The 17,440-nt window shown below is 43.3% G+C and overlaps 1 protein-coding gene across 3 annotated transcripts in view; it reads left to right on the plus strand.

Moving 5' to 3' along the window:
* The window catches only part of LOC121535149 (glypican-5), a 209,612-nt gene that overhangs the window by 8,659 nt on the left and 183,513 nt on the right, over positions 1 to 17,440 (plus strand). For all 3 annotated transcript variants that reach the window (XM_041841917.2, XM_041841918.2, XM_041841919.2), the window contains exon 2: positions 16,422 to 16,583. In XM_041841917.2, coding sequence (XP_041697851.2) covers positions 16,422 to 16,583 — 162 coding nt within the window. The remainder of the gene's footprint in view (positions 1 to 16,421; positions 16,584 to 17,440) is intronic.

Below are 17,440 nucleotides of genomic sequence, written 5' to 3' on the forward strand. Positions count from 1 at the left end.
TTTTTACAGGCCTTTTTAGATAGGCCTATGTTTCTGCTTATAATGACCGACATTTTGGTAGGCTATTTGTTAGTCAACTTTAATACAATTAGATACATGCAGCTTCTCTTCTGTCATTACCTGTTGTCCTAGAATACTAAATAAACCCTTGCTCACCAGAATATTGTAATAAATCAATAGAATGAATGCTTCAGTTTAGTTGACATCATTAAGGTTTTTCTCTTTCATCTCTGCTTCTCTCGTGCAGCAAAGACGTTTAGGGACCAAAGAGAAAATGCAATAACTTCCAAATTACATCATCTTTAAGGAAATTATAAGCTGTGAAAACTACCCAACATGTTTCTGGCAAGATTTCAGGTCGGCTTGGATGCATATTTAATGTGGTTGAAATACTATCAGCTTTTATGATGCTGATAAAGATAGCACCTTTACAGACGGTCCCTAACCACGCATTCATTCTCTCAAGGTGCTGAAAGAAAGAAATCCTATTTCTCCACTCCTGTTCCCGAATCAAAATGTACATTTGGTGTATCATTTTACTGCAAGAAATGATTAATTCGGCAGGAGTTAATACTATATTAGGCTATGTGAGAGGTTACATACCTAGAGTCAGTGTCCAGATTTCAGACTACTATTCCATTTAACCCATCTGAACAGTAGCCTACAGTTCCCTTGACGTGCCATTTTGAATTCCCCATCTTGTGACTGTCAAATGTGTATAGCGCCTCACAATCATCACACATAACATAGCCGGCACTGCTATCATCCTCTTTTACCACTTCACCAAATCTTTCCCAAACATTAGGCTACTGTTCTGGCCCTCCCTTCTATTTATTTTCAACTCTCCATTTTGCAGGTTTTCTCTTATTGAATTAAACTCCGACATTGTCATTTTTGCCTCAGTGGATTGACCTTAACCTTTTCTGCCCAAGTTCCCAAAAGCGTTTGGCAATTGGTGTGTATTTGGCGCGCTACAGTAAGGCCCTAAAGCTTAGGCTTAGGCTACGTACTAATGCCAGATAGAAATAATGAAAGAAAAACCTAAATGTAGCCTAAAGGTATGAATTGCACAAGAATGAGACATTTATGATTTTTGTATGCATTGTTTATGCTTTATTCAACCCGCCCGCCACCCACCTGCTCTTCATCCACAAAATATTTAATGACCCTAAACACGCCTGCCAAGCGCTCCATATCGATATTACGAGGGCTTGCTGATCTAGCGCTTTGGAGATAAATCAATTAGAGGGCAGGCGTGGAGCTGCTCCATTCATAAACACACACGTGCTACAGTTGGCAGCCACATCTCTGTGTGGCTCAAATAATGAAACTCTGCAGTCTAGCAAGGCTGCTCAGATCACAACACACAGACCGTTGAATTTTTATTATCAGTTATGATAATACAACTTACAGTTTACATTCAGTATATGTGGTACCATGTAGGTCTCAAACCCACAACTCTGTTGCTGCAAGCACCCGTGTTCCTATCAACTGAGCCATCGGAAGTCATTGTTGTTTTCCCAACACAAAGACGGGTCATGTCATGTGTTTATGGTATGGGAATAGGATGGGAACGCATCATGTTATCACATGTTGCCACATCTTTGCCTGGTTACAGCATCAAAGCATCTGGCAGCGGCTCAAAGCTAATGATGCCCTTTGATTGGCTGCAGTTATTTTAAGGCTTTTTCAAATAGGCCTTCTCACAGATGGAGCATACACATTGTGCACACACACACACCCTCCACCCCAATCTCCTCTATACTCAATATAAAGCCTAAGAGTCTTCTTTGGTATGCTTTTCTGTACACCAACTTCATGACCACCTGCTCAATAATGATTCCAGAAAACACTCAACAGCTTTATCTTTCATAAAAGAGGACTTGTGTGGCTGTAGGAAGAAAACACAACAAACAAACTGCCAAGAGATCGAGTTGGAGATACAGAAAGCACTTGAAAAATGTTCAATGAAAGGATCTCCAATGCCACTCATTACCATCCCACATACTGTAGTAGATACAACTTTACAGCGTAGTTTGGTCAAAAGCAATATTGTCCGTTCACTGTCTGTGGTCTTCTTGACAAAGTAAGTTTGGTATGTCCTCAGCAGGTCTGTTGCAGAACTGCCCTCAGCCCTTCTAATGTTCCCAGTCCAATCCCTGTCCCACCATTCTGAATCTGGTTAATGTGTCTTGAGTCGGGCTAGACTCAGGATCTCTTATTGGATTTCAGTCTAAGTCGCACCCGTCTGGTGGATGTTTATTGGATACTAGCCTCTGCAGAGTCCCCAAAAATCGGATGTTCTGGTTTTTAGGGGAAATGGAGAGAGTCTGTGGGGTGACTTCCGCTTTTGGACGTTAACAAGGCAACACTACATCTTAACTCATCCCCTACATTTACTGGATTGGTGGATTGGTGGAATAGTGCAGAAGAGAACCTTCCCTGACAGTTTTTTTTCTTCTCGTCAAGACCAATATGTAGGGTGTGACGAGTACTGAGTATACGAAGAGGCAGGACGCAGACGCAGGAATAAACAAGGTCAAGGTTTACTTAAACAATGACAAAGAGAAATAACAAAGATCGAGTACACGACACGAAGCTTAACAATCACACACAACATCATCCAGAACAGTCCAGGGCTAAATAGGGGTGGTGATGAGATGATGAGGTGCGCTGGAGGTGATTAGGGTGCGTTGCGTTTCCATTCCGGTGTTGCCGAGGTGGTGCGCTCAGGCCACCCAGCCTCCTACCTTATTGGGTGTCTGTTCTGCAGTGTGAACTGGCCCATTAGTTTCCTTTGTTTAGCTTGTTTCATAACACCAAGCAGGCAACGACTACCAGGTAGATTTGCTTTTGTGTCATTGTTATAAGCGCCTTGTCATAACCATAGTCGTAACAGCTGGATTTGATGGAAAGGCTGGGGTTGAAGTGATCTTTCGTTGCTTATGCTCCTTTGCACCTCAGGGGCGTTATGACAGAATGAAGGTGTCAGCAGTAGAGCCTAGCAGGTCATCTGGGAGAGTAAGGCCAGTAGTAAGGCACCTAACCCTCATGAAAAAATACTACTGAATTACTGCACAAAACCTTTAGTGCAGTAGTGAATATGTAGAGACTTGTAGGGATTGTTTAGTGAATGTGTAGTTTATGCACTACTCAGGATACACAAGTAGAGTTTGTAGTGTTCAGTAGGAAAACAGTGTTTCCAGTAGTAATTAGGTAGATCTTTACTACTTGATGTTGATAGTAAATAAGTAGTCACAACAGACTACACTGGATTTCCGCGACCACAGAAGAACCCGTCTCACTAGACCCCTAGCGCCCCACATCCAACAACCCAACAGTCTACCAAGCCCCAAGTGCCCCCGGCCCCAACCCGTCTGAACCACGTCCAAGCCTGCCCAGCCACCTGAATCTGGCCTCTGGCCTCTGGCTCTGGACCCCTGCGCCAGTCACTGTGGGCACTGCCAGCTCGAATGCCTGGAAAAGCCTGACATTCCAGAAGCGATTCAGGGCCGTCCAAAAATGCAGGTATGCGGCAGAGCCCCTTTTGAGCCGTGTTTTCTTTCAACACTGTCCCACCCAATCACAGCAAATCAATACAGAGTAAATATCCTGCAGGTTCACTGGATGGGACGACTTCAAAGGACAGCGCTTCCTGAGGTGGAAGAGTCTAGTAGAGAGAGAGGCAGCAATATGTTGAGGACTAAACTCCTGCATTAATTACCTGCTTTCCCACAAAGCTATTCCTGTTCTCTGAAAAACCTATCCAAACAGAAGTGTCAGGAAATCGCCAGCCTCCCCGCCAGCAACCTATCCAAATCAAAACTAAATTTCCACTCAAAACTAAATTTCCACTCCTTATTGACTAGATGTGTGATGCAAGCAAATTTTGCCTGGGATGTTTTTTAAGGATGGCTGGCTGCTTACCAAGGGCACTTTTCTACCATCAAGACTTTCTCCCGTTTTTACCCGCAGGGGTTTTGACTTGTGCACTGAGACATGGCGGAAGTAATTATGACCAGCAAGTCGAGACTTCGTGAATGGAGCGGTGGCTTACAGTTTTTCTCCATTGGTTTGGCTCATTTCTTGAAACAGAAATTACATTCTCAAAACTACATGGACAAACCTCCAAACCACTTGGCAATTGTTCACAACAGAATTGAATTTCTCATTCATTTCATCAAATTGCAAATGTCTAAGTACATGTCTCAATGTCTCAGTACATCTTTGCAAATGATTAAGTACAGGTAGCCTACATTTAGCACAATTTCCAAGTGAATAGATCTTGTTGATCTAAACTGATTGTTGATTCTCAGTCTAATGGTTGTTCGCTCCAAAAACGTGTCACGCGTCATTTCATTGTATAAGTCATCACATGCACAATAGTCTGTCCAATTGTCAAAATTAGTCAAGAACATAATACCATGAATACCATATATGAATCCCTTGGAACATTTGATAAATTTATTACAGCAATTGACAGTCAGGTGAAACTAGAACTTGACTAACGAAGGAGGAGTTTCACACATCTCAGATGACCAATCAAACAGTATGTTTAGTTACCTGACAGGTGCTGTCCATGACTGTGAATGCTGCCAAACATGTATGTAAAGAGCTTGACCATGCAGGACCAGTACAATTTCTGAACATGGAGGCACCTGGCCAAGTAAATGAACAAGGGCAACTGCCTGCTCGAGGAAGAGGAAGAAGAAGAAGAGGAGGAGGAGGAGTAAGGGTGCGTGGTGGTGGAATAGGGGGAAGAGGCCGAGAGCACGAAGACACCATGCTGTCCCGGATGAAATTCGGGGGCCACAATTATAGACCATGTCATCAACCATGGCCTCACAATGGCGGAGGCAAGTCGCCGAGTGCAGCCTAATGTTGGCTTCACAGTCTCCTCCATCATCCAAACCTTTCGCAGGGAAAACAGGTATGTAGTCAGTCAATGATGGAATTATATGTTGTATAGGTCAGGACACTGTGCATAGAGCAAGAAATATATTTATTTACATATTTACCTATTCATTTAGTGTGTGTGTGTGATAGGCCTACAGTAATATCTTACCTCAATGGGATGTTATGATACTAAAAATGACAAGAAAAACATTGGAGAAAATAAACTATGGAATAGTTTATTTTCTACAGTATTGATGATACAGTTTACAGTAGTATTCCAGTCACTGTGCAGTGATGCATTAGAATTGTGGTAAAGTTACTGTAAGTAAAACAACAATACAATTACATAGGTAACTCATTCTGTAAGGAATACATAAGGTATACATTACGAATGGAGTGTTGTCCTTTGACTTCTATATCTAGGATTGGACGACAACCTTGCACAGGTGGCAGAGGAAAACTTCTCAATGAACAACAAGAACAAGAGATCTGTAACATGGTGATGGCAAATAATGCCATCACATTGAGACAGATCCGCGGCTAATCCTACAAGACAATGCCATATTCCAAAATGTCAACTCATAAGCATCTCCACAATAGACCGGATATTGAAGAAGCATCAGATGACAATGAAGCAAATTTACAGGGTACCATTTGAGAGGAACTCTGATAGAGTGAAAGAGCTGCGGTACCAGTATGTACATGTAAGTCAGTTACTGGTTGTCCATCATTATAACATTTTTACAATTAAGCAGTGGTTCCCAAACTTTTTTGGCTTCAGTACCCACTTTACCTGATTTGTGTATCCAGGTAATCCAGGTATGGAAGTATTTGATTTATCTGACTTCAACATTTCGCTTAAAAACTGCAGCTTACTGTATGATGCAATTATCATTATAATCCTTATTTTGAAGAATATAACATACAATAAGAAAAGGGGTCAAAGAGCTGCAATTAGTGCCTCCCATGTAAATCTATCTAATACTGTGGGTTTTACTGTAACATTTTCAGTAAGTCTAGTCATTGATGATTTCCCCCTCCCCTTTCTGTCAAATACCCCCTGTAGTACCTCCTGCATAGGGGTACATGTACCCCAGGTTTGGAACCACTGGAGTAGTGGCCAGTAGTATATTGAACTTGTGGAGAACATAGAACATTCCTATGTAATTGTCTGTAACTGTAGTGTGTGACTTTTCTGTATGACTGATTTGATGTTTTCTTTTTTTACGCTATTGTAGAGAATAATGGCATTGGAAGGAAACGAGACCCATCACATCCTCGTGTTTGTGGATGAAGCTGGCTTCAACCTGGCCAAGGGGCGAAGACGTGGCTATTGGCCACCGGGCCATGGTGGATGTCCCAGGCCAGCGAGGGGGCAATATAACTATGTGTGCTGCCATATCGAGAATGGTGTGGCCACTCTCATCCCCAGTCTTGGCCCATACAATACACAGAAGCTCCTCATCTTCTTGGACCGCCTTCATGTTGATTTGATCCCTGAAAATGAGAGCGGTCTCGTAGGGGCCTCACCTACCACAATATGTCATTGTATGGGACAATGTGAATTTCCACCGTGGCCCGGCTCATCAGGGCCTGGTTCACTACTCATCCAAGGATGGTCATGGTGTTCCTACCACCTTACTCTCCTTTCCTCAATCCTATTGAGGAGTATTTTTCCGCTTGGAGGTGGAGAGTGTATGAGCATCGGGCTCAAGATCAGAGGTCCCTGCTCCATGCAATGGACGCTGCGTGTGAGGATATTACAGGAGATCAGTGTAGGGGATGGTTGCGACATGCACGCCGTTTTCCCTCGTTGCATCGCAAGGGAGAATATACGCTGTGATGTGGATTTCGAGAATCTGTGTGCCAGACAGACAGCAGCGTGTGGATGGCCAGGAGGGTGAGGACAGCGACCAGTGAAGAACTGTTAGTTGTGAAACTCCAGCTCTTTATTTACAGCACTGTAGGCTGCATATAATTTTCATTGTTTTTTGTTTGTGTGTTTATATTACAGTATATTATGCTGTATACATTTTCTTTTTACTCTGATGTATGGAAGTTACTTTATGTGTGTGAATGATAATGGTTACAATTTCCTGGCAGTATGAGTGCAATGTGTGATGTCAAACCTTGGAGGCTACTCTTACCCTAAAATCCTATTTATTTTTTTCAGTTTATACACAATTGTATTCTGTTAGCTAGACAAAAAACAGTACAGTAACCATTGTCAATGAAGGACTGGGCTAAGACTGAAAGGTGGACATGAGGGATATTTCAATGGTCCTCTGCCATAGTGACAAAACATCTAAACATTTTGACTTGCAGTGCTACACAATGCCAAAGGGACGAAGCATTTTGGGGGCACTGACTGTTTAAATGAGAAGGAAATTTAGTTTTGACACATGCGTGAACTGTTTTGGGAGAGGTATGAGCTTTTGCAGGTGAACCATGGTGTTGTGCCAACCATCCACGTTATTTTGGCTAAAGCACCAAGAGTGTTGAGAACGTCCGGTCTGTTTCAAGAAATGAGCCAAAGCAATTGAGAAGGATCTTTGCCGATTTTCGTGGCACTGACTCCTTATATGGGAAAGGAATTTAGTTTTGAAGCATGAGTGAACAGTTTTAGGACAGATAAGGATGCTCTTTGCAAGTGAGCTATAGTGTTGTGCTGAACTGTAAGACTGTTTTGCCAAATGATCTTAGAGTTTTGAGAATGTAATTTCTGTTTCAAGAAATGAGCCAAACCAATGGAGAAAAACTGTAATATGGCCAATTGGTCCGGAGGTATTTGTCACCTGAGGCCGATTAGGGAATTAAAGGGCCGACTTGACATCAGTCTGACTCGGCACTCTGAACTGTGTGTGTGAATGTCTGGCCAGGCAGAACGAGCGGAGCGGCGCACACACTGATCGCTAATTTACCACCAGGACCTATAGTTGGGCCTTGCCCCACCAACTCTCTTGGGTCTGAATCAAATTACATTAGTGCTAAGGGACTGGAGGTATGCCCTGCAAGAGACTAAAGCATTGTTGTATAAGGGGCAGGAGTTCTGCCCTATAAGGAACTTAAGCCATATCGAGACCATGAGCTACAATGGCGGTTACCATTAAAAAATGTACCATGAATGCTTTTGTTGAAAGGAAATATTTTGTTGACAGGAAATGTATCATAGTAACTGACTATATCTTAGACTCAACATCCTAGACTCTAGTCCCAGTGAGATTACAGCGTTTTCAAACTTTTGTTCGTACTACAGTATGTCTCAGATATTACATTTACACAAAGGGAGGATTAGCAAAGGTAACTTCAATAGGCTGTGAATCACTTGCTATTGTTCAGTTCCCTTTGACGTTGGACTCTTTGTGAATTGTAAGACCTGTCCAATAATAAAAGAGTTGCAACAATCAGTTTGTTACTTCACCCCACAAGCATGAAAACACTGGTTCTTCTCATCAGGGTTCAATAAAGTCCATCACAGCAATCTACCCACCATGTGGACAACATGCATAAGAACTTGGTTCTAATCAATGTTCTGGAATATTCCTGACACCGTTGACCTGTCCTGATAGCGGTGGTTGGTGGCTGTGGCTGTGGCTGCCAAAATCTTTATGGGTATCTCTTTCTCCCCCGTCGCTAGTCATGAAGGACTGGGAGGCCAAGCTGGATTCCACTGTGAGTCCCTGGCCTGGATATTAGTTTCATATTGGAGATAAACAGAGTGGTGAGCCAGCCAGGAGAGAAAGGGTCAGGGGCATAGAGAGAAGAGCATGGTGAAGGGTTCTGGGAAAGAGACAGAATGAGAGATGGGGTCAGGAACAGAGAGTGTGAGAGGTCTGGGATAGAGGGTCAGCAACACATAAATAGGGCTTGGAGCCAAGAACAAGGGCTTGGAGACAGACAGAGACAACAGATAAAGGGAGAGAGGGAGTCTGAGAAAGAGAACAGGAGGAAGGAAATAGACACAGAGAACAGGAGGAAAGAAAGAACCAGACAGAAGAAGGAAGTGAGTTCTGGGACAGAAAAAAGGAGGGAGACCGTCAGACAGATAAAGTGAGGGAAAAAAGTATTTGATCCCCTGCTGATTTTGTATGTTTGCCCACTGACAAAGACATGACCAGTCTATAATTTTAATGGTAGGTTTATTTGAACAGTGAGAGACAGAATAACAACAAAAAATATATATCAAAAATGTTATAAATTAATTTGCATTTTAATGAGGGAAATAAGTATTTGACCCCTCTGCAAAACATGACTTTGTACTTGGTTGCAAAACCCTTGTTGGCAATCACAGAGGTCAGACATTTCTTGTAGTTGGCCACCAGGTTTGCACACATCTCAGGAGGGATTTTGTCCCACTCCTCTTTGCAGATCTTCTCCAAGTCATTAAGGTTTCGAGGCTGACGTTTGGCAACTCGAACCTTCAGCTCCCTCCACAGATTTTCTATGGGATTAAGGTCTGGAGACTGGCTAGGCCACTCCAGGACCTTAATGTGCTTCTTCTTGAGCCACTCTTTTGTTGCCTTGGCCGTGTGTTTTGGGTCATTGTCATGCTGGAATACCCATCCACGACCCATTTTCATTGCCCTGGCTGAGGGAAGGAGGTTCTCACCCAAGATTTGACAGTACATGGCCCCGTCCATCGTCCCAGCTGCCTTGAGATCATTGACAAGATCCTCCCGTGTAGTTCTGGGCTGATTCCTCACCGTTCTCATGATCATTGCAACTCCACGAGGTGAGATCTTGCATGGAGCCCCAGGCCGAGGGAGATTGACAGTTATTTTGTGTTTCTTCCATTTGCGAATAATCACACCTACTGTTGTCACCTTTTCACCAAGCTGCTTGGCGATGGTCTTGTAGCCAATTCCAGCCTTGTGTAGGTCTACAATCTTGTCCCTGACATCCTTGGAGAGCTCTTTGGTCTTGGCCATGGTGGAGAGTTTGGAATCTGATTGATTGATTGCTTCTGTGGACAGGTGTCTTTTATACAGGTAACAAGCTGAGATTAGGAGCACTCCCTTTAAGAGTGTGCTCCTAATCTCAGCTTGTTACCTGTATAAAAGACACCTGGGAGCCAGAAATCTTTCTGATTGAGAGGGGGTCAAATACTTATTTCCCTCATTAAAATGCAAATCAATTTATAACATTTTTGACATGCGTTTTTCTGGATTTCTTTGTTGTTATTCTGTCTCTCACTGTTCAAATAAACCTACCATTAAAATTATAGACTGATTATTTATTTGTCAGTGGGCAAATGTACAAAATCAGCAGGGGATCAAATGCTTTTTTCCCTCACTGTAGAGGGAGAGACGTGTGGAGCTCAGTCCAGTCGTGACTCCATTCCTTAGGGATTGGAACAGATGGGGGCTCAGTGGACTCTCTCTCCCTCTGGGTAATTAAGTGACAGCCATGCGGCATTAGGGGCATGTCAAACAAATGAGCAATAGAGGGAATGAGACGAGTGCAACCCTATTGTGTTTCAGGGTGGATTTGGACTGGGGAAGCTCTAGGCCTGGCGTATAGGCCCATGCTTTCGGGGTCCGGTTACACCACCTGCCCCCCACTCCCCTTGATGACTTATCATATCAGGGCACAACCTTATGAGCACCCGGCTGGAATGGACGAGGGTGGTGGGGGACAGCAAGGGGGACGAGGGGGTAAGGGGCAGCGAAGATGGGAACCGGCGGATTGGGAGAGTTTAAAATATTACACGCTCTGCTAATTGTGGCCAGCCTCGGTGATGTCATGGCCGTGTTTATATATGTAACTGACAGTATGAGAGGGGTAGAGGAGGGTGTCAGGCTGCGTGTCACGACAGGGTGGACTGACTAATGTGGGAACTGTGTTGATGTCATGGTGCCAGATTGAGCCTCACTTAGGTTCATATTAGATCGTATTAGATCATTAACCTTTATGTGGTTTATTATGGGCCAAGATATTATGGCTAGTACGAGTCCAGTTTATAGAGTGATGTAAAAGTCCCAATGTGACTCACATAGTGTGTGTGTGTGTGCGTGTGCTTGCATAGGCTATATGTGCTAACACATTCACCAATACCATTCATACTCCAAGCAGAGCTTGTATTTTTAATGGTAAGCTAAGCATGTATGAAATCCTACATAATCTTATATACTTTCTCTCGTTCTCTCCTCTTTTTCTATGCTCAGGTTGTACAGTGCATTCGGAAAGTATTCAGACCCCTTCCCTTTTTCCACATTTTGTTACTTAAAAAAAAAAAATCCCCTCATCAATACCCCATAATGACAAAGCGAGTATAGGTTTTTATAACTTTTTACAAATAAATAAAAAACATAAATACCTTATTTACATAAGTATTCAGACCCTTTGCTATGAGACTTGAAATTGAGCTCAGGTGCATCCTGTTTCCATTGACCATCCTTGAGATGTTTCTACAACTTGATTGGAGTCCACCTGTGGTAAATTCAATTGATTGGACATGATTTGGAAAGGCACACACATGTCTATATAAGGTCCCACAGTTGACAGTGCATGTCAGAGCAAAAACCAAGCCATGAGGTCAAAGGAATTGTCCGCAGAGCTCCGAGACAGTATTGTGTCGAGGCACAGATCTGGGGAAGAGTACCAAAAAATGTCTGCAGCATTGGTCTGCAAGAATACAGTGGCCTCCATCATTCTTAAATGGAAGACGTTTGGAACCATCAAGACTCTTCCTAGAGCTGGCCGCCCGGCCAAACTGAGCAATCGGGGGAGAGGGGCCTTGGTCAGGGAGGTGACCAAGAACCTGATGGTCACTCTGACAGAGTTCCTCTGTGGAGATGGGAAAACCTTCCAGAAGGACAACCATCTCTGCAGCACTCCACCAATAAGGCCTTTATGGTAGAGTGGCCAGACGGAAGCCACTCCTCAGTAAAAGGCACATGACAGCCCGCTTGGAGTTTGCCAAAAGGCACCTTAACGACTCTCAGACCATGAGAAACAAGATTCTCTAGTCTGATGAAACCAAGATTGAACTCTTTGGCCTGAATGCCAAGCGTCACGTCTGGAGGAAACCTGGCACCATCCCTATGGTCATTCATGGTGGTGGCAGGGACTGGGAAACTAGTCAGGATTGAGGCAAAGATGAACGGAGCAAAGTACAGAGAGATCCTTGATGAAAACCTGCTCCAGAATGCACAGGACCTCAGACTGGGGCGAAGGTTCACCTTCCAACAGGACAACGACCCTAAGCACACAGCCAAGACAACGCAGGAGTGGCTTCGGGACAAGTCTCTGAATGTCCTTGAGTGGCCCAGCCAGAGCCCGGACTTGAACCCAATCGGACATCTCTGGAGAGACCTGAAAATAGCTGTGCAGCGACACTCCCCATCCAACCTGACAGAGCTTGAGAGGATCTGCAGAGAAGAATGGGAGAAACTCCCCAAATACAGGTGTGCCAAGCTTGTAGCGTTATACCCATTTCACCATATACAGTGGGGAAAAAAAGTATTTAGTCAGCCACCAATTGTGCAAGTTCTCCCACTTAAAAAGATGAGAGAGGCCTGTAATTTTCATCATAGGTACACGTCAACTATGACAGACAAAATGAGAAAAAAAAATCCAGAAAATCACATTGTAGGATTTTTAATGAATTTATTTGCAAATTATGGTGGAAAATAAGTATTTGGTCAATAATAAAAAGTTTCTCAATACTTTGTTATATACCCTTTGTTGGCAATGACACAGGTCAAACGTTTTCTGTAAGTCTTCACAAGGTTTTCACACACTGTTGCTGGTATTTTGGCCCATTCCTCCATGCAGATCTCCTCTAGAGCAGTGATGTTTTGGGGCTGTCGCTGGGCAACACAGACTTTCAACTCCCTCCAAAGACTTTCTATGGGGTTGAGATCTGGAGACTGGCTAGGCCACTCCAGGACCTTGAAATGCTTCTTACGAAGCCACTCCTTCGTTGCCCGGGCGGTGTGTTTGGGATCATTGTCATGCTGAAAGACCTAGCCACGTTTCATCTTCAATGCCCTTGCTGATGGAAGGAGGTTTTCACTCAAAATCTCACGATATATGGCCCCATTCATTCTTTCCTTTACACGGATCAGTCGTCCTGGTCCCTTTGCAGAAAAAACAGCCCCAAAGCATGATGTTTCCACCCCCATGCTTCACAGTAGGTATGGTGTTCTTTGGATGCAACTCAGCATTCTTTGTCCTCCAAACACGACGAGTTGAGTTTTTACCAAAAAGTTCTATTTTGGTTTCATCTGACCATATGACATTCTCCCAAACCTCTTCTGGATCATCCAAATGCACTCTAGCAAACTTCAGACGGGCCTGGACATGTACTGGCTTAAGCAGGGGGACACGTCTTGCACTGCAGGATTTGAGTCCCTGGCGGCGTAGTGTGTTACTGATGGTAGGCTTTGTTACTTTGGTCCCAGCTCTCTGCAGGTCATTCATTAGGTCCCCCCGTGTGGTTCTGGGATTTTTCCTCACCGTTCTTGTGATAATTTTGACCCCACGGGGTGAGATCTTGCGTGGAGCCCCAGATCGAGGGAGATTATCAGTGGTCTTGTATGTCTTCCATTTCCTAATAATTGCTCCCACAGTTGATTTCTTCAAACCAAGCTGCTTACCTATTGCAGATTCAGTCTTCCCAGCCTGGTGCAGGTCTACAATTTTGTTTCTGGTGTCCTTTGACAGCTCTTTGGTCTTGGCCATAGTGGAGTTTGGAGTGTGACTGTTTGAGGTTGTGGACAGGTGTCTTTTATACTGATAACAAGTTCAAACAGGTGCCATTAATACAGGTAACGAGTGGAGGTCAGAGAAGCCTCTTAAAGAAGAAGTTACAGGTCTGTGAGAGCCAGAAATCTTGCTTGTTTGTAGGTGACCAAATACTTATTTTCCACCATAATTTGCAAATAAATTCATTAAAAATCCTACAATGTGATTTCCTGGATTTTTTTTCCTCAATTTGTCTGTCATAGTTGACGTGTACCTATGATGAAAATTACAGGCCTCTCTCATCTTTTTAAGTGGTAGAACTTGCACAATTGGTGGCTGACTAAATACTTTTTTCCCCACTGTAGTCCAGTCCTCCAGTACCCCCAACTGCACACGTTTCTGTTGTAGCCCCAGACAAAAACACCTGATTCAACTTGTCAAGGGCTTGATGATTAGTTGACAAGTAGAATCAGGTGTAGGACCAGAGTTGGGAAACACTGCTCTATATGGTGATCAAATCAAATCAAATCTGAGATCTGAGACATGTTCTGTTTTGTAAAAGCTTTCATGCAGTCCAATTAACAAATTGCCCTATGGTGGCCTCATGGGTGGAATGTTATTAATATTTTTCATAATTTCATAATTAATAAACATTTTTTAAAAACCTGCAGAAGATCTGGTCTTTATATGTCGAATGGTTTTGTTATAGTTCAGTCTTCTTTGATGTATATAGTGTAATATTGGGATGTAAACTCAAAATTGAATACATTTATCTGACATCGTACAGGTGTCTTCTTTTTTTAAGCCCATGACCATGTGTGTGAGATGTGTACTTTTGTTTCTAAGTACAGTGAGGGAAAAAAGTATTTGATCCCCTGCTGATTTTGTACGTTTGCCCACTGACAAAGAAATTATCAGTCTATCATTTTAATGGTAGGTTTATTTGAACAGTGAGAGACAGAATAACAACAAAAAAATCCAGAAAAACGCATGTCAAAAATGTTATAAATTGATTTGCATTTTAATGAGGGAAATAAGTATTTGACCCCCTCTCAATCAGAAAGATTTCTGACTCCCAGGTGTCTTTTATACAGGTAACGAGCTGAGATTAGGAGCACACTCTTAAAGGGAGTGCTCCTAATCTCAGCTTGTTACCTGTATAAAAGACACCTGTCCACAGAAGCAATCAATCAATCAGATTCCAAACTCTCCACCATGGCCAAGACCAAAGAGCTCTCCAAGGATGTCAGGGACAAGATTGTAGACCTACACAAGGCTGGAATGGGCTACAAGACCATCGCCAAGCAGCTTGGTGAGAAGGTGACAACAGTTGGTGCCATTATTCGCAAATGGAAGAAACACAAAATAACTGTCAATCTCCCTCGGCCTGGGGCTGCATGCAAGATCTCACCTCGTGGAGTTGCAATGATCATGAGAACGGTGAGGAATCAGCCCAGAACTACATGGGAGGATCTTGTCAATGATATCAAAGCAGCTGGGACCATAGTCACCAAGAAAACAATTGGTAACACACTACGCCGTGAAGGACTGAAATCCTGCAGCGCCCGCACGGTCCCCCTGCTCAAGAAAGCACATATACATGCCTGTCTGAAGTTTGCCAATGAACATCTGGATGATTCAGAGGAGAACTGGGTGAAAGTGTTGTGGTCAGATGAGACCAAAATGGAGCTCTTTGGCATCAACTCAACTCGCTATGTTTGGAGGAGGAGGAATGCTGCCTATGACCCCAAGAACATCATCCCCACCGTCAAACATGGAGGTGGAAACATTATGCTTTGGGGGTGTTTTTCTGCTAAGGGGACAGGACAACGTCACTGCATCAAAGGGACGATGGACGTGGCCATGTACCGTCAAATCTTGGGTGAGAACCTCCTTCCCTCAGCCAGGGCATTGAAAATGGGTCGTGGATGGGTATTCCAGCATGACCCAAAACACACAGCCAAGGCAACAAAGGAGTGGCTCAATAAGAAGCACATTAAGGTCCTGGAGTGGCCTAGCCAGTCTCCAGACCTTAATCCCATAGAAAATCTGTGGAGGGAGCTGAAGGTTCAAGTTGCCAAACGTCTGCCTCGAAACCTTAATGACTTGGAGAAGATCTGCAAAGAGGAGTGGTACAAATCCCTCCTGAGATGTGTGCAAACCTGGTGGCCAACTACAAGAAACATCTGACCTTTGTGATTGCCAACAAGGGTTTTGCCACCAAGTACTAAGTCATGTTTTTCAGAGGGGTCAAATACTTATTTCCCTCATTAAAATGCAAATCAATTTATAACATTTTTGACATGCGTTTTTCTTGATTTTTGTTTTGTTATTCTGTCTCTCACTGTTCAAATAAACCTACCATTAAAATTATAGACTGATCATGTCTTTGTCAGTGGGCAAATGTACAAAATCAGCAGGGGATCAAATACTTTTTTCCCTCACTGTAGATTTGTTTAAGACTACCTAAGAAACACTGTGTGACCCTGTTTAGCCCACTGCAGTAAAATGCTCACCCTGAAGTGTTCTGGCTACATGATGAACACAGGCTAGAATTATTTTTCAGAAAGGATTTCGATATTGCTCAATTTCTTTTTAAAGCCTGGGGGAGAAGGATAAGTGTATTGTTTGTATTGTAATGTGACAAGATAATTGATAGCTGTACTTTGTTATAATTATTAATTATGCATTTAATTTAAATGTAATTTTGTTTTGTATTTTGTACACACGTACTTAAATAAATAACGTGTTATAAGCCCATACGGGCTAGGCAGTGTATGACACCAAAATAAAATCAATCAAATATAAACCCTGTCCACATCCCTCTGTCCCATCAGATGTGGACCTGTTGGTGTGTAAGCACCAGGGCCCGTCCTGCTGCACCCGCAAGATGGAGGAGAGCTACCAGGCGGCGGTGAGACGAGAGACCCTCCAGAGCGTCCGCTCCTACAGCTTCGAGCTGAAGTACCTTATCTCCGGCCACGCCACCGCCTTCCAGGGTAAGGAGAGGGGAAAAGTGGGATGGGATGGGAAGGCCTTTTAGGGAATAGAGTGATAGTGGGACAGGTAAGGGATTTTAACCAGGTTAGAGATAGAGGAACTCTTTCCGTTTGTAAACCAATTTGCCCAAAACTTCAATGTCCTAAACCACAAGAAAGGAAATGGAACAGAGGAAGACACTTTATAGTACTTGGATAAGGCCTGTGAATGCAGCTCTTTGCTGACATACAGTTGAACTTGTCCTTATTTGACACCAGCATAAACAGTTGAAAACCAAACAGTTTTAGTTGTTTTGCTAGTTATTTGTACAAAAATATAGTTGTTGAGGAATTCATTGAAATGTTTTTATTCCAATCCTCTTGGGCCACTGTTGCTGGCTCTAGCTCTGGCTAGTTTCTGATTGGTCAAGAGGGCACAGCTATCTTATTTTCCCTGCAGTGGTTTTGGCAGTAGCTGGGTTGTGGAGAGGTAGACTAGGGAGGGTAGAGAGTTGGCAGGAGCTGGGTGGTGGAGTGAGTAGGGAGGGTAGAGAGTAGCTGTGGAATGGATGGTGGGTAGGTAGTGTTGGCAGTTAGCTGTATTGTGAAGAGGCAGTGGGAGCATGGAGACTAGGGAAAGTATAGCAGGGGTTGCATGAACGCAGGATTCTGTGCTTTTCATGCAGAAAAGGAAAGATAAAACGCAGAAAAAATATCTTGCTGCGTTTTGTTAAATTTTTTTTTTTTTTTAAATTTTTAAATTTCACCTTTATTTAACCAGGTAAGCCAGTTGAGAACAAGTTCTCATTTACAACTGCGACCTGGCCAAGATAAAGCAAAGCAGTGCGATAAAAACAACACAGAGTTACATATGGGGT

This window comes from Coregonus clupeaformis, chromosome 21 (genome assembly GCF_020615455.1).
Source record: "Coregonus clupeaformis isolate EN_2021a chromosome 21, ASM2061545v1, whole genome shotgun sequence".
In the NCBI taxonomy this organism is placed as follows: domain Eukaryota; kingdom Metazoa; phylum Chordata; class Actinopteri; order Salmoniformes; family Salmonidae; genus Coregonus; species Coregonus clupeaformis.